The sequence below is a fragment of the Zootoca vivipara genome, chromosome 15 (assembly GCF_965207765.1).
Source record: "Zootoca vivipara chromosome 15, rZooViv2.hap1.1, whole genome shotgun sequence".
NCBI lineage: Eukaryota > Metazoa > Chordata > Lepidosauria > Squamata > Lacertidae > Zootoca > Zootoca vivipara.
This window is the reverse complement of record NC_142598.1, coordinates 23,611,605-23,635,614: the sequence shown is the minus strand read 5'-3', so window position 1 is coordinate 23,635,614 and position 24,010 is coordinate 23,611,605. Positions and strand designations below refer to the sequence as shown.

At 44.4% G+C, this 24,010-nt stretch overlaps 1 protein-coding gene and 1 long non-coding RNA gene across 2 annotated transcripts in view; both read right to left on the bottom strand.

The window, feature by feature from the left end:
• The window catches only part of LOC148683418 (uncharacterized), a 52,224-nt gene that overhangs the window by 27,373 nt on the left and 841 nt on the right, over positions 1–24,010 (bottom strand). The window lies entirely within an intron of this gene.
• LOC118075260 (transcription factor JunD-like) lies at positions 16,800–21,184 on the bottom strand. Its single transcript, XM_035097162.3, has one exon. It carries the CDS (start codon positions 20,197–20,199, stop codon positions 18,928–18,930), a length of 1,272 nt encoding a protein of 423 aa, XP_034953053.3. The 5' UTR covers positions 20,200–21,184; the 3' UTR covers positions 16,800–18,927.

The following is a 24,010-nucleotide window of genomic DNA, read 5'->3' as shown; positions in this document are numbered from 1 at the left end:
GGTGGAATTTGGAAAGTGGTCAATGTAACACTGATTTTTTTAAAGGGCTCCAGGCGGAATCTGGTCAGCTTAACATTTCCCCCCAGGAAAACTGGAGAGGCCCCTGTCTAAAATCCTTGAGGGCTGCTGCCCGTCAGTGTAGATAAAATTGAGTTAGATCAGGGGTGTCAAACTCAAATTCATCGGGGGCCGCATCAGCAGTTTGGTCACCCTCAAAGGGCCGGTTGTATCTGTAGGACTATGTGTCCACTCTTTATTATCATAAATTATTGTCACTGCATTCAATTATTACTGTTTTTTGTAATAATGTAAGTAATAACTAGCTCTGAAAGCAGAAACATAGTCAAAATAATGGCAAGTAGATATTTAAATGTACAATTATTGTACAATTTATTGAAAAATGATTTTTGGTAACTGCACTGGGTGGTGGAGGCTCGCTAGGGTTTCATGCAGGACCTTTGCAGAGCTACTAGTACCTGGAGATGCTGGGGTCCTTCTGCATGCAGGGCAGATGTTCTGCCAGTGAGCCACCACCCTTCACCAAAGGGACTGGCTGAGGTTGACTCACTGGAGCTGCTCTCCTGGTTCCAGGGTTTAAGGGCCAGAAGTATGAAGCAGCATCCTATGTTTCTGAGGAGAGGGAGAGGGAGGGGAGGGGAGGGAGGGAGGAAGGAAGGAAGGAAGAAAAGAGGGAGTGGGAGGGAGAGAGGATGGAAGGAAAGAGGGGAGAGAAAGAAGAGTAGGAAATAAGGAAGGGAATAAAGAAGGAAAGAAAAAGAAAGAGGGAGAGAAGATGGAAAGGGAGAAAGAAGGAAGGAAGTAGAGGGAAAGAAAGAATAAGAATGAGGGAGAGGAAGAAAGATGGGAAGGACGGAAGGAAGGAAGGAAGGAAGGAAGGAAGGAAGGAAGGAAGAAAAAAGAAAGAAAAGAGGGAGCAGGAGGGAGAGAGGAAGGAAAGAGGTGAGAGAAAGAAGAGTAGGAAAGAAGGAATAAAGAAGGAAAGAAAAAAAGAGGGAGAGAAGACAGAGATAAAGAAGGAAGGAAGGAGAGGGAAAGAAAGAATAAGAACGAGAGAGAGGAAAAAAGAAAGGGAAGGGGGGGGGTCGCCGCCTTGATTCAGCGCCAGAAAAGAGCACGAAGGGACCCAGGGGCAAAAAGCATTTCCCGTGCAGCGTGAGGCAGCGGGTGTCCGTTTTAGGAGAAGTGCGTAAAGCCTCAGAGTTGCACGTTCGTGAGGCTGAGCCGCTGCTGAGCTCACGTTCATGAGGCTGAGCCGTGGCAGGAGGAGGAGGAGGTGAGGCAAGAGGAGGAGGAGGAGGCGGCTACCCTGGTCGGTGCCCGGCAGCGCCATGCGGAGAGTCCCGAGCCTCTGGGACGCAGCAGTGCTCTGTAGCACTTTGAATCCTCCTCCTCCTCCACACGGCGCTGCTGGGTGCTTTGTCTGTGCTTCAGGAGCAGCAGCAGCAGCAGCAGCCGTTTCCAGGCGCCGAGCCATGGCAGGAGGAGGAGGATTCAAAGTGCTACAGAGCACTGCTGCGTCACAGAGGCTCGGGACTCTCCGTGCGGTGTTGCCGGGCGCTGACCTGGCAAGCTGTCTCCTCCTTCTCCTGCTGTGGCTCGGGGCGCTCCACGCAGCACTGCTCCGGCCGCCTTTCTATCCCCCCCGGCCCCAGCTGTTTGTTGGCGCTTTGTCGGCGCGGCGCTTCAGCAGCAAGGTCCCGCTGCTGGGTCCCACTGGCTGGGGCGCTCGGCGGGCCACATGACGAGGTCTGGCGGGCCGGATTTGGCCCCCGGGCCTTGTGTTTGACACCCGTGTGTTAGATGATGGTTTGATTCCAATTACGGCAGCTTTTGTGTTCCATAAGGCAGAGGAAAGCAATTGTCACTGGAGGACAGGCAAGTTGTCAGTTAATTTGGGCTTCTGAAGTAGAAAACATGTTGAAAACCATTTGTGTTTGCTACTCTGGGTACGAAAATATCTTGGGTGGGTTGGACCCGCTCCTATCATGGGGGTGAAGCCAGCTGACAAAAAGCTAAGCCTATTGTTAGATTGCTAGCTACACTTTTAGGGTGGGTCAAACACCAGATTGCCTTAAATCTGTTCATGCACACCCACCACTATCACGACAGCTCACTGCTGCAGTTCCTCCCTCTCTCATTTCTGACAACCTCCAAATGGGTGGGTGGGTGGGTCTTTCTTTGCTTCTGCAGTCTTGGAATATCCAATTCCTAGCCTAAAGCACAGGCAGATTCCAGAAGTGCACCTCCAATCTGGAAAAATGTGATGGCTGTTAAAGCCAGGGCATTTTCCCCCAGGCGGAACTCGGTTCCAGCACCTCTCAGGTGGGCGCCATTGCCATCCTAAGAGAACATGGGAGGGTTTCACGGTACGTTCCGGCACTTCTTTTCCTAGAAAAATAGCACTAGTTAAAGCCTTTATCCCACCCAAAGTCTTTTGAAATTGAATACTTGACCGTGTTAAAGTAAATAGAGACAAATTGAGGAAAGAGTAAGAACCCAATTTGAATCCCTTTGATGGACACTGTTAGGAAATTCTTTGCCGTTACTACCAGGATATAGACATATCCTCACATGTAAAAGGTAAAGGTAAAGGACCCCTGGATGGTTAAGTCCAGTCAAAGGTGACTATGGGGTTGCAGCGCTCATCTCACTTTCAGGCTGAGGGAGCCGGCGTTTGTCCACAGACAGCTTTCCGGGTCACGTGGCCAGCATGACTAAACCACTTCTGGCGCAACTGTGATGGAAACCAGAGCACACGGAAAAGGCATTTGCCTTCCCACCGCAGCAGTACCTATTTATCTACTTGCACTGGCATGCTTTCAAACTGTCAGGTTGGCAGAAGCTGAGACAGAGCAAGGGGAGCTCACTCCGTCGTGGGGATTCAAACCACTGTCCTTCTGATTGGCAAGCCCAAGAGGCTCAGTGGTTAGACCACAGCGCCACCCGCATCCTTCACATGTACACATATATACACCTCCAAAGTCCACCCCGCCATTTTGCTGAATTAGATAGATTGTGGATGGGCCAGTGGGTCCAGATTACAATGAAGTTTCATCAGGGCTCAGAAGCCTGACCTAACTGCAATAAAAGTGTTTGTTTTTTTAAGTGGATGTTTTCCTGATAATATTGTCATGGACATAACTTCAGAAGCCAGAGGACAACTTGCATGAAGCATATTTGCTCAAAATCTTTGGCCTTATATTATTGGAGTGTGTGTGATCTCTATAAATGAACCTCCTATTGCTAGGTGCTGCCCATTTTATTATACTGTAGATGCTGACCATGTGTAAGGGTGGTTGCCAGAGTTCTATCGTGCCTATAAGAAAGAAACTGACACAAATGACATTTGGCATATCCACTAGTTGTCAGCTTGCATCTGTACACTGGGGTTATTTAAACAGGGATCTGGACCTATTCAGCTTCCGTAGCTTCCAAACACACCCTCTTTGCAATTGCTTCTTTACAGGATGGCCTTAATTCTTACCACCTGGACAAGTAGAGCCTTGTTTCCTTGCAAACTGCAGCTCCACCCTGCACAAGCCACCCTTCAGCTATCTGCCAAAGTACTTTATGGGTAAATATTTGCTCTGCAGTCCCAGACACCACCTCATTCCTGTTTGTCCAGGCTCCTGTTAATCCAGGACTTTGAATGCTGTGCTTAGTCCATCAACGCCCTGAGGTGCTTACATGTAAATTTAAGTATTTAATAACAGACGTCTGTGTGTCTATGTGTGCATTTTCTGATACCGTACCTAAATCTTATAAAGAAAATTCTATTACTTTAGGGCTCACCTGAGATCACAGTTCTCTCTCTCACTACAGATGTTAAATAAGCAAAGCTAGGAATTGTATGATTTATGATTGCCATTGTTGCAAATGATCATTATGCTTAATTGAGATACATCTAGGACATTCACAGAAAAGGCAGAAACCTCTTGAATATAATGGATTTTGGGCTCTGTTTACCCTTCATAAAATGTTAAATCAGCCAACCAAAAATAACACTTCATGCAATAGTACCATGATAACTGTCAAGCATAGCAACCTTTCTGAAATTATTTATTCCAGTATACAAACTTCAGGTTCAAAAGAGTTACCTAGGAGGTACGGTGTTCATAATTATTTAAAACAAATCTGCCCTCTTTTCTCTAAAATTAGCATAGAATACTTGCCTGAAATGTGTGCAAGAAGTTTTTGCTGCTAAGATGGTTAATATTTCAAAGGGAGGCGGGATTAGCCAGGTAGTTGTCCTGTAGTTTTTACCCAAATTTATTTGACACCCCCATCAATCCTTTTGTAAGCTATGGTTTAATATCTGCAAGTGCCCCTTTGGCACTGAGATATTGCTAAAATGGTCTTTATAAATTGTGCCTGTTTTCTTTGCAGTTGTATGGACTAAGAGTAAACAAAAGCAAGATTGGACCAGGAAATTTCCATCTGCAAACCAATTGCAGGAGAGCTTCTGGGTCCAAAAACATCGCCAGAACCAGGACAACATTTCTAAGGAAAGCAATGCTAGCTGTGAATACAACCTACAGAACATGAAGGGGGGGGAATTACTGAACATGGCAAACACTACCAATCAAATCCCAATCCAACTATGGTGAGTCCAGTGGGGACCTAATAAACCAGCCATGTGTCCTGCAAATACGTAGGCTGTCAAGCATTTGGTAGGCCACAATATATTGTTTGATAGGTTCCGAGTTGTGCATGCCTGTTATTTAGAATACACTTCCATGTGATTCATCCTATGTAACATGACCTTGAAGATATCCTGGAAATTGCAGCTCCAAATATGACAGCCAGACTATCAAATAGGTCTGACTGTTGTAAGTGTATTATTTCCTTCCAGACTTTATTTCAAAGTGCAGATATTGGGCTTAAAAATCAGGTATTTGTTGGAGGTCCTTCTCCAGGTGCCCCTGCTGTCCAAGGGATATCACCAACTCTCAGCTTGACCTTCATGAGTAAATAGTTGTCAGGGTGAAGGAGGGTACATTAGAAATATATTTGCCTCTTCCCTAAGGCTTAGGCCTTTCTGATCCGTTAAACCAGGCTTCCTCAACCTTGGCCCTCTAGATGTTTTGAGACTACAATTCCCATCATTCCTGACCACTGGTCCTGCTAGAATCATAGAATTGGAAGAGACCACAAGGGCCATCCAGTCCAACTCCCTGCCAAGCAGGAAACACCCTCAAAGCATTCCTGACATATGCCTGTCAAGCCTCCACTTAAAGAAGGAGACTCCACCACACTCCTTGGCAGCAAATTCCACTGTCGAACAGCTCTTACTGTCAGGAAGTTCTTCCTAATGTTTAGGTGGAATCTTCTTTCTTGTAGCTTGAATCCACTGCTCTTTGTCCGCTTCTCTGGAGCAGCAGAAAACAACCTTTCACCCTCTTCTATATGACATCCTTATATATATTTGAACATGGCTATCATATCACCCCTTAACCTTCTCTTCTCCAAGCTAAACATATCCAGCTCCCTAAGCCATTCCTCATAAGGCATTGTTTCCAGGTCTTTGACCATTTTGGTTGCCCTCCTCTGGACATGTTCCAGCTTGTCAGCATCCTTCTTGAACTGTGGTGCCCAGAACTGGACACAGTACTCCAGGTGAGGTCTGACCAGAGCAGAATACAGTGGTACTATTACTTCCCTTGATCTAGATGCTATACTCCTATTGATGCAGCCCAGAATTGCATTGGCTTTTTTAGCTGCTACACACTGTTGACTCATGTCAAGATTGTGGTCTACCAAGACTCCTAGATCCTTTTCACATGTACTGCTCTCAAGCCAGGTGACACCCATCCTGTAATTGTGCCTTTCATTTTCATTTTTGCCCAAGTGTAGTACTTTACATTTCTCCCTGTTCAAATTCATCTTGTTTGCTTTGGCCCAGTTGTCTAATCTGTTAAGGTCATTTTGAAGTGTGATCCTGTCCTCTGGGGTATTAGCCACCCCTCCCAATTTGGTGTCATCTGCAAACTTGCTCAGGATGCCCTCAAGCCCATCATCCAAGTCATTGATAAAGGTGTTGAATAAGACTGGGCCCAACAACCCTGTGGCACCCCACTAGTCACTTCTCTCCAGGATGAAGAGGAGCCATTGATGAGCACCCTTTGCTAGCTAGGGATCATGGGAGTTGTAGGCCTAAAACATCTGGAGGGCCAAGTTTGAGGAAGCCTGTGTTAAACCATGAGCATGTCATATGTAAAGCTATGGTGAGCATCTTGCTCAAGCATGAGTGCGGGCAGACCAACACTGGAGAGATACTGTACATCTGCTTGTTTAATAAATGACCTATCTACTTACTAAACCAATGCAGCATACCATCTCAATTGCATCCATATCAGCTCTAATGTGGTTTGGAATTAATCTGCACTTATAACCAGTCCAGAGATCAGTTACACTTGAGAACCATGGATAACAATATATATATATATATATATATATATATATATATATATATATATATATCCTAGTCTTGCAGAACTAGGTTTTTCAAAACATTACAATTACTACCTAACTTGGAACATTCAAGGCATCTACCTGACAGGTAGTTGAGCAAAACAAAAACACAGGAGCTAGAACTTAAATTATCTTTACCCGGTTTTCTTGTACTGTATACACGTGGAAGCAATTGTGGCCCTGTTAGCAAATCAGTTATTCATTCTGCACAGAGTAGTATATAGAACAGTTACCTTCAAAACAAGATACTCACAAGCAACTGAGCCAGTCACATGGCAAGTGTTTTACAGCTGAAGATAACAGCAGGTGTGGGCCTGGAAGCTACTGGGATGGGCAGTTACCTGGAAACCCCACTTGTATGAGATCTTTAGAGGAAGAGAAAGGTACAGTGGTACCTCGACTTATGAACGACTTGACAACCAACTTTTTCGACTTATGAGTGAGGCAAATGGCCGCACGCTTACGAATTTCTCGACATCCGAACAGAAACCGCGGCAGTTTTAGATAGGGTTTCTTTGACTTACGAATTTTTAGATGGGGTTGCTTCGACTTACAAATTTTTCCGTTTCCAATGCATTCCTATGGGAAATCACGTTTCCAATGGCGCTTTTTGACTTACAAATTTTTCGACCTACGAAGGTGCCTTCGGAATGGATTAAATTCGTAAGTCGAGGCACCACTGTATAAACATCACAAATAATAAAATAACTGCAAGCCATCTTGTGGGTAGCTGGTGTAGATAGAGATTGGGTCAGTGTTCAGTTTTGAAATCTGATCTTTATAACTTTATAACTAGTTCCATAAAAGGTTGTAAGGTTAGACACCAGTTACCTCAAATGGATAATCACAGCAAATTTTGCTGCACAGTAACCGTGTTGTTATCTTTGGAATGATTTACAAATGATTCTAGCTTTGCTCCTTTAACTTTAGCAGGGCAAAATAAGAAACACCAACAAAAATGGTATGAATATAAAGCCATTTTAATGTTCTGATATTTATATCAAATACTCAGTCAAGTATTTATACATACAGTATCTTATAAACTTAGTTTTAACACAACATGTACAAAATTGCACGTCGCCGATTACAAAGTCATAAATGTAATCTCTTTTTTTCATGTAAACAATTTCAGCATGAGAATGTTCTACATTCCAGAATGCCTACCCCTCCCACTTAAGAATGTTCACTTCAGTCTCTATTAAAGATCCACAGAGTGATAAAGACTAGATAATGTTCATGTGAGCCACTACAATCAGATACACTTACAAGGCAAGTCGCCTTTTAGTCTTAAGTGCTCAACATAAAGTTTGGGAGATCTGATCCTGTTCCTACAAAGTCATTGGCAAAAGGCCCGCTGTTTGCAACAGCAGCAGGACCAACATTACCATCCTAAAATCTCCACCTGCCATACAGTATAATAAACGTCATCCACAACCCTCAGTTCATAAGAGACAGAAAAAAGAGGGGAGGCAGCTGGCTGCTGTTTGGCAGTAGGAATTGGGAATATTCTTGTCAACATGGATTTAAACCATTAGACAATTCCCGAGGTATAACATTTTACCTCCTCAGTCACACACACACACGACACAACACGACACGACACAAATCAAGCTGTACATTTAGTCAAGAGGAAGTATTAGTTTTTTTAAAAAAAAACTTTATGTCTATAATCATCAATTTCAACAACTTCTAGTTCTATGCTTTATGAGCAGTGATGATAAGCCACAATGGACAGGCTCTGGGCACATTTTTATTAAGCCCTGTATTTTATGTATGTTCACATGCCATCCCCAATCAATTTTTTGAATTCATTCTTTGTCAAAAACCAACCACTCAATACAAAAACCATGAACGAAAGCCTAGCTATTAACCTTTGCAATGCTGCAATCCTATACACACTTACCTAAGTTTAACTCCAATTGAGCAAATTCCCATTGAAGTTACAACAAGGTAACACCCAATTACTTTCAAGTAGACATGCAGAAGATTGGACAGCAAGCCATTATAAAAAAACCCACCTATTTCCAGTGAATTATTCATTTGCCCAAACAAACGCAATTTTTCAAGGACCTCTAACCTCAGCAAGTAAAAGTTTGCATTTGTTCTTGCAACTGAACTCCCCCCTTCTTTGCTATTACTACTAACAAACAGGAAACTTTTTGCAGATGTCCCACAGGCTTGAGTGTTGGAACTAGTAACTAGTATCTTTGTTACTGTGCAATAACTGGCTGTATGAGAATGATCCTGCCCAAGCTGTTTCTAGCTTTCTTTGGGACACATTCCCAGTGCATACCCCCCACCCCTCACACAGCATTTTGCACCTGTCTATTGGCTACTTGCAACCAAGTGAAGATGTCTGTGCCTGACATCTCTGCCATCTGGAAGTGCGTGCTTGGGGGTCCTTGATCTTGACTGTTTTCACACACTAGTAACACATCCTGTAGAATTCTATCCGTTAATATTTCAGTTGCACAATCAGAATGAATTTCAGGAACCAAATATCACATTGAAACCAAAAATGGCAACCAGGCCTTCCGTTTTGGCGACTGTAAACCTGGTTTCAGGAGCCATTTGGTGCCAAGCTTATATATATCTGAGTTGCTAACACTTCCCCTACTGATGAAATGGCATTTCCCCCATATACCTAAGCCAGAGACAGCGAACCTGTGACACTCCAGATGCTTTTGGACTACAACTCCCATCAGCCCCCAACCAGCACAGCCAGCGGTTGGAGGATATGGGGCATGCAGTTCAGCATCTGGAGAGCCTCAGGATAGTCACCTCATAAGCCTTACAAGCCTGGATGCTATCTATGATTGCAACACAGGATAGTTACAAGCTGCTGTTTTGAAAGAAGGGTTGAGAGAACTTCTTAATTTCGCCATACAGCTATGGAATGCTCCCCTTGGTTGTGCAGGTGTATCCCAAGAAGACAACCCATTTAAGAAAATAATAAAGCCCAAGTTTACTGTTACACAGGTCAATTCCAAAATGAAGAGGTAAAAATAGTGTTTTGGTCATTGAACCTGAAGTTCCAGCACAGGGACTACTGGAGTATCCCTCCCCTAATACGGATGGGCGTGTGCCAGTTACTCCAATGCCACAACCACTGATCACTGGGCAGTCACTGGGTTGGCAATTCCTGTGCCACCTCTCATTGCTTTCCCCCAAAGTAGGGACACCACTCTGCAGTTATCAGCATCCACCGCTTTTGGGATTTACAGTTTGGCTGGGAAATCAGGTGGGCAGCTACCCAACACCTGACATCAATATATAATTCTAGAGAAACTATAAAAACCATTTCATCCCCCCTTTTACAACCTTTAGTTCTGAAACTGTATACAGTGGTCCCTTGGTTTAAGAACAGCTTAGTTTATGAACAACTTGGATTAAGAATGCGGCAAACCCGGAAGTAGGTATTTTAGTTTGCGAAAGTTGCCTTGGAAGCAGAACATGCTTCGCTTCCTGTTGAGTGTGTTCCATTTGTAAATTGAGTCCCCCGCTGCTATGGGAAAGCACGCCTTGGTTTAAGAACGCTTTGGTTTAAGAACGGACTTCTGGAACAGATTAAGTTTGTAAACCAAGGTACCACTGTAGGAAGATATTAAAAGGATGCATTTGATTAAAGATGCAGGACCTACCCATCAACCTAGGTTTTGCTATAACAATAAAACTGTCTTGTCTCAATTGCATTTAGACTAATACTTCACTTGATTACATTTCAATATGGGGTTACTGTGGCTAAGTTTAGGTAACACTGAAAAATAACCAGTAGTGAAATCAATACTGGGAGAGAAACACTTCATAAGGAAAGCCAAGGTGATACCTACAATGATACTGCCCCCGCCTCCCGCAATAAAAATCCCCCAGATTTTTAAAGAATTAAATAAATTATCAAGCACTTTAGTTTTTGTAGCTAAATCAAATTGTCCAAAATTCTAGGCAGTACAGTCATACCTCGGTTTCAGTATGCTTCGGTTTGAGTACTTTCAGTTTAAGTACTCCGCGGACCCGCCTGGAACGGATAAATCCACTTTCCATTGCTTTCAATGGGAAAGTTCGCTTCAGGTTCAGTACGCTTCAGGTTAAGTACAGACTTCCGGAACCAATTGTGTACTTAAACCGAGGTACCACTGTACTAAGCCATGAAGTGGTGGATCAACAACCTGAGAGGGCTCCACTGTTCTATTCTGCAGGGATCACTTACCGATGGTCCCCTGCGATGTTGTTGGACTCTTAACTGCTTTCTGCCCCAGAAAAGATGGGAACTGAAGTCTGACACCATACAAGGGGCCACTGGTTAGAAAACGTAATTACACAAAGAGAACGTCAAGATTAGGCTGAATACTTGTTCCTGATATGCTCCTTCTTAGCTGCAAGGTTTTCTCCTCACACACAAGAACATTCAAACATGCAGCCCCCAACCTGCAGCCAGAAGAGGTACAATCCTCAAAAAGCTTTGCCATTTGATTCCTCTGAGTTATAAAATTGGCCCTAAAGACCTTCTCCTAAAGCTTGCTGTGAACCCTTAAGTTCTCAAGATGAGACATGCCGGCTTTTGTGCCAGCACACAAGCTGTGATAAATGGCAACATTTCGGGCAGATATTATGGTACCGGCATGTAAAACCTTAACTGATGTTTAGGAATACAGTATCTATAGCAACTCTTTTACTGAAATTCATTAAAATGAAGCTCGTGCACCAATTAGAAACCCCACTTTAACAACATAATACAAAGTGACAGAATCCAAGCTATATCTCAACTGCTATGATTAAGTTGAAAGATGTCTGCGAGAGACCCAGTCCAAAGAATCTATATGAAATGACTGGCAACAGTGTTCAAGTCAACAGTGCAGAAAATTGCATTTTCCAAAGATACTCAGACTTTCAGCATCACCTGAAAAAAAATGTAACATGAACAACTGTACCCTCAATAGTCTTTCCTTCTTGGAAGAAACACTGTTTGGAAGAACTTTAACAAAAAACAAAAAAACCTTGCAGTCTCAGTGAGATTTAACATCCCTTGATCTAATTTAGTGGAAGGGGACTAAATTGTGCTGGCTCACACAATTCTCTTTCACACTTGTAGCCTACCATTGCTTCAAAACACTCACGGAGGTGTACATGAGGTTTACTCCTTTTAATCCTTACAAAAATCTTGAGAGGTAAATTAGGCTGAAATACAGTGAGTCATCCAGAGAGCTGCATCACAGCCAAGCTGAGATTTGAAACCAGGTACCTCCAGTCCAAACCAAGTCTACCCAACAACATATATATCCTCCAGTATATATCAGGTTCTACCTGTATATTCAAATGATGAGTGGATAGCAACTCATTTGCTCATCATCAATAATCTGTACAACTCTTACTTGAACTCATCCCAGTGATTAAAGTCTTCCTGTCTCTATGCTAAAGACTCTCAAGCAGGTGTGGGCAGCCTGTGGCTCTCTAGGTGCCTGCTGGACTACAACTCTCATCCTCCTGTGCATTGGTCATGTTGGCTGGGACTGTTGGGAATCAGAGTCGAACAACATCTGACGGCGGAGGGCGGGCACAGGTTCCCCATCCCTGAACTAAAGACTGCAATCCTATGCACACATATCTCAGACAATGCCTCCCTGAGTTGAGGAGGACTTGCTTGTGATAGTAAATATGCTTACAGTTGGGTTATGAAGTCTTTTTATATGAAAAGTGTGGGATGTGATACATAAGTAGCAGTCAAGTACAACATTCCTTGTTCTCCTAGAGTGGACATGCGGGGGAATGTTTGGTACAGCCAGTCGAAAACTTCCTGTTTCCTCCTGGCTGGGGCATCCTTCCTTTGCATGTGACTAGAGGTGGACGTGACCTTACCTGTTCAAGTAACAAAAGGACAAGGCATGCTGCCACACTCTCTCTCTTCCATCTTCCTTTTGTCGTGTGAACTGCAGTGACTGCTAGCTTGCAGTCACTGGGATTATTCCCCCTTATGGGGTAGAGCCACATGTATATTCTTGTAACTAAGTCTGCCCTTCAGTGATCCGACCGTGAACTGATGATGTGAGTAAACTTCTTTTATTGACTTTAAATAAGATTGTTGTGTGTTTATTCTTTTAAGAGGGATATAAGGGAACTTACCAGGAACCTAAAAGTGAAAGGCTTACACAAGCCTGCAACCAGCTACTCGCTGTGCGTTTAAAAGGGGAATGTAAAACTCTGATAAGTAAAGGAACTTGCTAGCACAAGTTAGGAAGCATATTAATAAACAATATAGCCTCGCCTGCCTCCCTGAACATTCCCACAAAAAGTTTGGCAGGATTGAGGACATAAGCTACAAAAAAAGGAAAAGGTCACATTTATGCTCTTCTCACAATAACATGCACATTTTTACAGCATTCCACATCAAGCCATTTGTCTTAATCTGCTTCAAAGCAGTTTGGTACAGGTGCCATACTATAATTCAGTATTGTACTGCTAAGGATTATCAGGAATGCAATTATTTTGGAGGCAGCTGACAGAGACCAAGCAGGGTCCCCATTTGCTTTACTGTTTTCTATTCCTGGGTCTCAGCATGCCTACTTTGAAAAGAAACAAAAACAAAACTGTAATGCAACAGACAACTTACAGTGAACGCTATTCAGCAGCATACGGCATAGCGGGATGGAAGCACTTGTCCGACTTCCCGGCAGATGACTCGCTGCCATTAACCGGGAGGGCAGCAGAGAGCAAACGCACCAGCAGAATCACTGGGTTGACTCTGCTGGTGGCAGTTGCACCATTGCCACTCCTGGAACGTAGCGGCGGCTCACCTTCTGGGCCAGGCATAGGCAAACTTGGCCGGCCAGATGTTTTGGGACTACAACTCCCATCATCCCTAGCTAACAGGACCAGTGGTCAGGGATGATGGGAATTGTAGTCCCAAAACATCTGGAGGGCCGTGTTTGCCTATGCCTGTTCTGGGCAGTCAGGTAAATGCCTCTGCCCCATCACACTTTCCCACTGCCGGTACTATCTACTATGGGAAATACGTAGTAAGCAGATTATGAAAAACAGGGATTGTGGTATGCTAACAGAAGAAGGCATCATTCAGTAACTGCAGCAAGTTTTTAATCTTCTGATGTAAAATACAAAACAACGAAGTCACACTCAGGAGCAGACCTACTGAAATCAATGGACAAGTGTGACTTAGTTGGATATATTATTATTATTATTATTATTATTATTATTATTATTATTATTATCCACTGTTTAAACATTTGCAAGCAATTAGAACCGGAATATCTGAAATAACTCCTTACCCGGCATGGCAGGCTAGCTTGTTTGTGTTCGTATGAGCAGGATACCTAGAACATGGACTGACGATATAACTCAAACTAGTGTGAATACATGTAGTCTATTTTTTCATGCTTAACTCACACAAGGTTAAGTCTTGACAATTCCCTCATTCCCACACAACTCTTCTAGTTACCAGACCAGGTCTTGCAGCCTGATCCTCTCTAAATGCATCTTCACAAAAGGCTGCAACTTTGCTGATCAGCATTTCTAGGATTAAGCATGCATAGGAATCATGGAGTCTTAAATTTAAAACCAACACATCTTAGAACACCACTTTAAAATGCAGACAGACTATATGCTTGGAATGATTGCATCCAAATGTTGGATTGGAAACCAGCATTAGTAATCTATGAAATTATAGCTAGTGATCAAATCAAGTGTCTCTGCCTCAAAGGAACAGGTTAAAAAATTCAGGGTATCAATACTAAACAGTGATCATTATTTTTAACCCCAACTGAAATGAACAGAAATCACTTTTAAGTTTGCTGCCTCTGAGCTAGGCCATTTCAACATTCAATCCCAACCACAGTGTATAACTAAAAATGGATTCAAATTTGTAACAGAAAGCAAAACACACACACACACACACACACACGTATAATAAGCCTCACTTACATCGCTTTGTGCTTTATATATTCTTCCTCTCCAGGGAAATGTTATTAAAATATATTAAAATATAAAAATCCAGAAGTTGTTTCAGCAAAAATTAGTACTTTCATATCCCACTGATTTCAGCGGCAGAGTTGAGAACATGTTTAAATCAATTGAAACCTAAGTACCGCCAACATCTGCCCATTGTATTTAAGATGTCACTTAGTGCAGATCTGCTTTTGAGTACTTCAAAATGAAAAACACCACCCTACTAGTATTTATGGCAACAGTTCAGCACTGGTTAAAAATGGAAAGCGCCACCACCATTCAGATAGTTGACATTTTAAACCCAGCAATTCATTTTTTTTGTAGCTGAAGAACATACTTGCTATAAAATCACGCACCATTCTGAGCATCTAGGTCCACACACACACAAAAAACCCTATCATGTTATGTATTTGAAGATCAAGTCCACACCTGAACACGAGCTTCCACCCAACAATAGAAAAAAATATATTTTGAGAGCCAGACCTATACCACCAGTGTGTTAAAAAGAGAAATTGGGTAGGAGTTGTGACACATCGTCATTCACTAAGTTAGCAGCAAATTAGTCAGCTCTTCTAGACACACAACCATGCGAGTTACTACCTGAGTGTTCATGTGGGCTATGTAAGTGTGCAGGAAAACCAGCTGTCCTCCGTCTACTTAAGGAAACAGTCCCTTTAAATCGCCTTTTTCACTAACAGAAAGTGCCATGCCAGTTCAACAATGGACATCACCCGGATCACCAAGCTCACTAGAAACTGGAATATTTGCCCAATGAAGTGCTAATGCAGGTGAGTACCGTTCAGCCTAGAATTTTGTGTGTGCATGCCTGTGTGTGTATATGGTGGGTATTCTTAAAATTATCAAATGTGCAGGAGCCAAAGACAGCAAACCAAAGGCTTACTATAATACATGCACACAAAAGAGCAACCAGAAAGGAGTGGAAAGGTGGATGCAGATGAGAAAAGTGCATTTTAAAGGAATGATCAATCAGGTACTAACTCACCTCTGTAAAAGAAAGAGAGAGAGAGAGAGGAGAGATTCTCAGAACTGGGTGGGTGAGAGGATAGGGACAGACCACGACATGGAATGGGCTTGAATGCATCTGAGGCTGGGGAATGAGAGGAATTCTATTGGTGGGTCAGAAAGTAAAATGTTCAGTCGTGAACGACACGGCATTTAAATAGGTTTGCAGGGACACTGACAGGGCGACTGGTACTTTTAGAAAAACAAGAGCCATTAATACAAATATGAGGCAGATAGCAAACACAAAGTTGTTAACTTTGTGTTACTGACTTTAGCAGAAAAGGCTACAAAATGGGTGAACCACCTAGAACACTGAGGATATTTCAAGAAGCAAAATATGCTTTTGGCAGAAATGATGCAGCATGCAGCCCTACCAATCGCAACAGGTAAGAAAATGTAGGTTCTCAGCTCCAACCTCTGAGACAGCCAGAGTTATTATGTACCCTTATCAGAAAAGATAAGAAACAAGTTGCAAGAAACATGCAATTTCCAGTTACATTTGAGAAAGAGCAACAAACGTGGTTTATCTAAACCTGGGCTTTTTTTCCTTAGATTTAATATTCCTGAGAAAAAAACATTGTCACACCATCGGGCATTTTCAGCTATATAAATGTAGTAGCTGCTCTGGTCCCAGCTAAGATGATACCTTTTGTACAACTCTTTATCTAATTTGCATCCCTCACACTTAAGGCACTGCTATAAAGTCTCCACCTTTGCTATATTATCCTTTAGGAATACGGTATGCGAGCTCAAGTACTTTTTCTGCCATATTGATGAAACTCTGGCAATTAATGCAACTGATCAAATGGACTGATCAAACGAATTAAGCTTTCTTCCCAGTTTCTCCATTTCTAAAAGGATAAGACTGGTTATTTCACATATTTGCAGCATTATGATTCCAAATACAAAAAGCTCCTGATGTCATTAAGTTGGAGCTGCAATGCTATGCGTACTTAACTTGGGAATAAGCTTGACTTAACTTATTGGGACTTACTTCCAAGTAAATATGCAAAGCATTGCTCCAAAGCATGGAAATGGTGCTGTGTAATATAATCTATGACATCTGTTTATACTTATTTATCAAGCAAGGTTGTCACGGTACTGCCTTATGGAAAGTAATATATATATATACTGCCACAAGCTCATTCACATGTTATATCCAGGCAAGGATTGTTATATTTAAAGCTCAAGTTTAAAATAAGCCACAGAAACAATAAAACTGCATTTTGAGAAGCATCCAAGCTGTACTCTATACAAGTGGGGACGGGGAGGAGATTATGCACGACACACTTTGACCAGAAAACTATCAAAACTCTCAGTTAAACAAATTACAGACAACAGTTTCTTTTTACTGATCCCACTTCAAAACAAATCTCAAAGACTTCAAACTTCTCTTTCCTCCTCCCACCTGGAATCACAAAATCACAGAATTGTAAGTTGGAAGGGGTCAGGATGGTCATCTAGTCCAACCCCCCTGCAGTGCAGGAATCCTGCCAACAGCCATCCCTGGGTGGACTTGAACCACCAACCTTCTGGTTAACAGCCAGACACACTGAGAACTAGAAAATATTTACAATGGAAACTGCAATAAAATAGCTTATACGCTGTTCTTGGAAGAAAAACTACCCACATTTCTATGTGTTATTCAAAACACAGTACAATAGAATTGTTCTAATTTTTTTTTTTAAAAAAAATTCAAGCCTTTTCTGCATAGCAGTGGCAGTGCAAGCCTAGACATGTCTACTCAAAGGCAAGCTCCACTGAGTCCTTGGTAAGTGGACATAGGACTGCAGCCTCAGCCACTATACTTCCATCCATACAGAGCAATTACAGCGGGAATGTACATCATGAAGGATAAATCATCTGATATTATTTACTCTTCCAAAACTATTTCTTTTATCATTCTGCACATTATAAAAATAAAATGTGACGTTCCAAAGCATTTCAATAAATAAGCCTATCAATGCCCCAGATTTGTGCTGGCACAAGAAATAAAATGGAGCTCATAAGTCTAAAAAAAACCATTTCTTAAAACACTAATTTTTAAATAAATAGTTTTGTGTGGCACATCCTCTTCTGTTGCTGTACTTTAGCACTACTTATTCATGATGAGCAAATTATCCGACATCAGAAATTCAACCAAAACATTCTCACAGCAACTACAGTAATTGTTTTTAGACTTTCCATTATTAAACCAAGAAAAACTACACTGTCATATCTTCCAAAATATTTATAGTATCTTCCTAAACAATTACATTTTGGCTCTCTCAAGGTCTGAGGAATTCTATAAAACTTCTACAGCAGGAAAATAATGTTCTCTCTCTGTACATAAGACTTGACAAGCCCTGTATTAGCTACAACCATTTCAAATTCTTGAGAAACATTTCACAAAACTACCCCATGTCTATCTTTTAAAAATATTACTGCTCTTATCAAAACACCTAGCAATCAACATGACATACATGCCCCTTACCAAACACTTACCAAACCCCATCATAGAGAATCTAAAGCCTTTTTAGAAATAAATAAATAAGCCTGCAGCCAAAAAATACTGGAGTTTTTAACAACCCCTGGCAACTTGAAGAAAAAGCTATACAGGTTGACTCTCACCACCTTCCACCACAAAAATAAAATATAAAATTCAAGAATCTCTAAAATATATAGTCCTCAACAAAGACAACTTCTGCCCACACCATAGGCTCAGGTGGGATCATTGAAGAGATCTTTAGACTTCCAGCAACAATCTGGTGCTTGTTTTTTTCTACATCTGATCTGCAAAGCTTTTCAGCTTTGTTTGAGTTGGAGAAGCTAGAAAAGTGAGCACATTTTCAAGCCGGAGTTTTTTTTTGGAAAATCACCAGCCTCAGGCTTCCTGATGTAACTGGGGACTGTCAGAACGGGCATCAACTGGTGCAGCTTCACACACCCTCCTTCCCCTTGATGTTTGTGCACCTGACCCTGTGCTCCTGAAAGAAAACCCAAACACCACAATCTGGTTATTAATCACTTCAGCGTCACTTTCACGACTTGGCAGGAAAGCTATCGATGCTGGAAATGATCTCAAATTTGTTTCGACTGAAGAGTACAGTACTTGTTAAAAGTTTTGTTTCCGGAGTAAACAACATTCCCTGGCTGCCCAAAGCGACTGTTGTCCCATCCTGTCCCTTGAGGAGCAGAGACTGTTGCTCCCCACACTTCCCATTACACCGCGTTTCTCTCTGGCTCTTGCGGCCCCTGTAAGAGGGCACAGGGATGCATATGGGAGAGGAACCTCTTCACCCATCCGTTCGCCAAGCTCCTCGGGTGACCGAATGGCACCTTTGGGAACCGAAGAAGAGGGAACTGAAGGTGGCTCTATCGTGGCGCCACGATCAAGGGGTCATCCTTCCCGCTATGCCACGCAAGGCAAGCTTGTATGCGCATCGGTATCTCTCCCCGTCCCGGGACTGTCGAGCGGCTTCAACAAGCGCTGGTCTCCGGTTCTGTGGGTCCTTCTCTGCCGGGGGGCTGGCTAGCTGCTGCTGCCGAGGTCTGCGTCGGGGCTGCAGCCGCAGCGTTAATGTGGCAGCCGCTGGAGAGGTGGCTCCGGACGCGCCCTTGCAGCTGGGTGACCTGGGCGCGCAGGAGGCTGGCGGTGGCGGCCAGCTCGGCGTTTTGCCCTTTAAGCGCCTTGACTTTCTCCTCCAGGCGGGCGATGCGCTCCAGCTTGCGCCGACGGCACTTGGAGGCCGCGATGCGGTTGCGCAGCCTCTTGCGCTCGGCTTTCAGGCGCTCCTGGCTCTCGGCGTCCAGTGGAGACAAGGAGGAGGCCGGCGGCGGCGAGTCTCCGGACGAAAGCGCCGGAGGTGGAGGAACGGACACCACGGCCGCCTCCGGCACCGTCTGTGGCTCCTCCAAAGCTCTGCCCGTCGAGCCGGGCGCTGGAAGGCGAGCCACGACTTGGGGAGAGAAAAAAGTGCCGCCGGTCGACGGGCTGGCCGGGTTGAAGCCGCCCAAGGTGGTGTAGACGGTGGGAGACTCCTGGCGGGACGGAGGGCAACAGGGACCCCCCGGGTGCTGGGTGGGCGAGAGGGGCGCCGGAGACACGCCGAGCAGCTGGTTCTGCTTGTGTAAGTCGGCCAGAGCTTTCACGAAGCCGTCGGCGAAGCCCTCCTGCTCCTGCGTCACCGCCTGCTGCTGGGCTGAGGGCTGCGGAGACCGGTACAAGAAGGAGCCCCCGGCGGCCGCCGCCGCCGCCACCGAAGGCCCTCCGCCGCTGGGGCTGGCCGGACCGGCCAGGCCAGGGCTGGCCGCTTGGATCAGCAGCTGTTCCAGGTCGGCGGCCGCCGGCAGCTTCAAGAGAGGCTGCAGCACGCCGGAGCCCACCTCCTGGCCGACTCCGGGCGCGTCGGGCATCAGGCGGTGCACGGCGTTGCTGGTGCCGCCCCGGGGGCGCAGCGAGGTGAAGGGACCGGTTGGCGGCAAGGTAGCGCCCGGGGTGGCCGCCGCCGCCACCAAGTCCCGCTGCTGCTGCTTCTTCCCAGCCAGGAGCAGCTTGTGCTGTTGGTCCGCCGCGCTTTCCTCGGCCGGATCCAGCCCCGCAGGTACCGCTGCGCCGGGCCCGCCCGCGAAGCCTGGCAGTTGCACGAAGTCCGGGAGCAGCTCCAGCCCTTCCTCGCCGTAGAAGGGGGCCACCTCCATCTTCACGGCCACGCGGGCGCCCGTGCGCCCGCCGCCGCCGCCACTGCTCATGCTGGGTGCGACGGCGAGCGGGGCCGGAGTTGACGTCGCTGCTGCTGGTGCTGCCGCCGCCACTAACTGAAGCTCCTTCGTTCCCAGGAGGGGAAAAGAGGAGGCGCGCAGCCTCGAACGCGCCTGCCGCCTCGACCGCGTCGCCTGCAGCAGACTCTCACCGGGCGCGCCCGCTTGCCGCCTCCTGCCCCAGGGCAGCCGCCCGGGGCTCGCCGCTTTCTACTTGTGGCATTTTCGGGAAGAAAACTCTTCCCACCCACCCCCCACTTCCAGCCAGAGGAACTGATGTCAAAAACGCCTCGCCTTAGCAGTTCCTGCCGCTCCGCCTTTCCAGGCTGCGGCCGCGGCGCTCACACTGCCCTCTAGGCTCTGGCGCTGCCGAGGCCGGCCGAGCGGCCTTGGGCTGGCTCGCCTTCTGCTTTCCCCCCTCCTCTTCGTTTACGGAAGGCGATCGCAGACAAAACAAAGGAAAAGGGGGCGCTGCTGCTTCTAGAGAGGTGGCGTGGGAAGTCTAGGGGAAGCATAGAGAGAAGAGAGATTAATACAGTACTGTAAATCTGAATGTGGCTGGGGAGGGTTCTTTTTAGATTCCCCCCCCCCGCGCGCCCATACTACAGTAGAATATCTTCGGCCGCAAATCTCTTCCAAGGCGCTTTGCAGTTAACACCGCAGGCTTTTAAAGACGCCTGATGACGAGTGACAGAACACGTGCCTGCTTTACCAACCAAAAGAAAAAGCTAATGCACAGAGGCATGTGGATTTAATTTCAGATCTTTAAACAAAAATGCAGGGGAAAGTGCGGGAACTTTTAAAATGCTTGAAACGGTGGTCACAGCAGGTAGGCAGAGGAATAGCAAACAGACTTGTACAACCACCACCAACAACCAACAACCAACAGCCTAAAGCCACCCTTCATCTTGATGATATTCAGGGACCACTCAGGCTGTTTTGTTGTTGCCATAGGTGAAAATTAATTTTGTCCTTCTCCTTCTCTGATTGCAGTCCCTGTACTCTACATTGCATACTCATTGTCATGGAAAAGGGAATATTGCATTCAGGAAAATAGAAGCTTAGGGAGCTGCTGCCTATCATGCCAGGCCATTTGTCCATCTATGAGAGTACTATATACATGATTGGCTAAAGCTTTCCAGGGTTTCAGACAAGAATTTTCCCCAGTCTTATATGCCGATGCAAGGCAGTCAGCTACCTACCAATGAGATATGAGTTAAAATAGGTCAAAAGCTAGGCAGAACAGAAAACATCTAAACCAGGCATCCCCAAACTGCGGCCCTCCAGATATTTTGGCCTACAACTCCCATGATCCCTAGCTAACAGGACCAGTGGTCAGGGATGATGGGGATTGTAGTCCAAAACATCTGGAGGGCCAAAGTTTGGGGATGCCTGATCTAAACCTTCACCTAAAAATCTTCAAAGGAGTCAATCTAGCCTTTCTTGGGAAGAAGGTCCTCAATCATGATGGGCCCAATAAAAAGACTCACATCCCAGCCAACTTCATCACTCTTGCCAGCAAAATCAGGGCAGGGCTTCCAAATATGAATGCAATTGATGGATAGCTTATGCAGGAGGAGGTGACCCTTCAAATATCCTAAGTCCAGAACCATTCAGGACTTCAGAGGTAATAGCCGGCACCTTGAATTTAAACAAGGCTTTTTTTTTTAATGGTCAAAAAAGCAAGCACCAAATATTATTGTGGCATCAGCTGTAATTTCCCAATATTTTCCAAGGGCAGCAATATGGCACATTTCAACAATTTACCTTGGGTGTGACTAAGGCAGGTGTGGGAGTGGGCAGGTCTGTTTTCTGTTGGGCATGTTTAGCCTGGTAAAGAGGAGACCAAGAGGATAGCCGTCTTCAAATAGCTAAAAGGCTGCCACATGGAGCAAACTAGTATTCTTCTGCTCCAGAGGCTAGGACCTGAACAAATAGCTTTAAGTTACAAGACAGGAGATGCTGACATCAGGAATAACTTTCTGACAGTAAGAGCTGTTTGACAGTAAAACAGACTCCCACAAGTCTATGTTCTGCCCTCAACACCACAGTTCAGTCAGTAGAGCATTAATCTCAGGGTTGTGCGTTCAAACTCCACATTGGATGAAAGATTCCTACACTGCAGTAGGTTGGACTAGTAAATTGTAAACTGTATGGTCTAGCTTAGAGGACGCACGATCCAATATTACTCCTGAAGTCCAGCTGGTTGCTATGGTAGGAAGTGGTTTGTTTAACACTGGCTGGTGCCCCAACTTACTCCCCTCAACTGTTCCTTATAAGGCTTGGTTTCCAGTCCCTTGATCACCTTGGTCACCCTCCTTAGCAGACATTCCAGCTTGTCAATATCCTAAAACTGTGGTGCCCTGAACTGGACACAGCATTCCAGGTGCACTCTAACCAAGGCGGAATAGAGTGGGACTACTATTTCCCATGATTGGGACACTATAGTTCTGTTGATGCAGCCTAGAAGATCATTTGCTTTTTTTGCTGCTGTATCACACCGTTGATTCACGTTAAGCTTGTGGTCTTCTGTGACTTCTAGACCCTTTTCACATGTAGTACTAGCAATCAAGGTGTTCCCCATCATATTTGTGCAGCTGGTTCTTCCTGCCTAAATGTAGAACCTTACACACTTACGACACTCCTCTCTCACAATGGGCAAGTTCCACTAATGGTTTCTCACCCTAGAGCAGAAACCACTTCTCTGTCACAAGATATCCATCCAACAATATACTTGTTAACTCCACATTAACCAGAGCCTAGAGAAAAATAAATACACATCTACTAACCCAGGATACAACACCCACTCTCCTCCTGTCTCCCCATGGCTGTTGGGGGGCGGGGGCGGACAGGACCCACAAGAACAGGCTCACATACTGGAGCGTGAAACAATTGTTCTCCTTCTACTAGCATCTCCCATCAACAGATAATGAACATTCCATACAACTCCATACTTTTTACCTAATGGCCTAGATTTTTAAAAATGAAACAGATATCTGTGATTTCAAACGCAGAGACACCTGCAGCTCAATTTTTTAAGCTACTTTTGACTTTAATAATTTGTTTTTAAATACCTGTTTCTGGCTCTCTCTCTCTCTTTTTTTTTACTGAGAATTCTAATGTTTTATATCTTTGTAAGACAACCACTGCACAGTTCACAATTAAGCAATATAGTCTGTGCAGATTACAATAAAGTGATATATATGTCTTGTTGAGTTAAAAAAATTCCTTAGAACTAGACTTCTGGCGTGGTGCGCTCTTTGAGTGGGTCGGGAAAAAGTGCTCTTAAAAAGTGCCATTAACGGATGACATCCCAAAAGATAAAAGGAATATATTTCTATACGGGACAGCAGCGGCAAGAATATTAATTGCTAAAAGTTGGGAAACATCAACAATACCAGAATTGTCGGAATGGAGATTAAAAAAATTGTGAGTTCGTGACAATGGCAAAATTAACAGTATTAGTATCCAGAAAGCTAATAAAGAATGGGAAAGCGTAGAATTATATATGAAAGAAAGAAAATAAAGAATTTGAAAGTGAAGAAAGAAAGATGAAGAAAGAGGAAAAAGGAAAGTAGGCAATAGGAAATAGAGTAGATTTGAATCACAAGGTTAATGGATAATAATGGAAAAGAAAGTATATATTAAGATTAAAATAAAAATAAGCAACATAGCAGAATAAAATAGGCAAATACCAATAATATTGCACATAGGTGAGGGAAGTAGGGGGAGAAGAAAGGAGGGGTGGGTGAATTATGAGTAGTAATTTAAGAGGTATTAAATATTAAAGATCAAGGTGATG

Excerpts from the sequence above, each read along its gene's own strand:
- LOC118075260 (XM_035097162.3), bottom strand. The coding sequence starts at position 20,199 with ATGAGCAGTGGCGGCGGCGGCGGGCGCACGGGCGCCCGCGTGGCCGTG.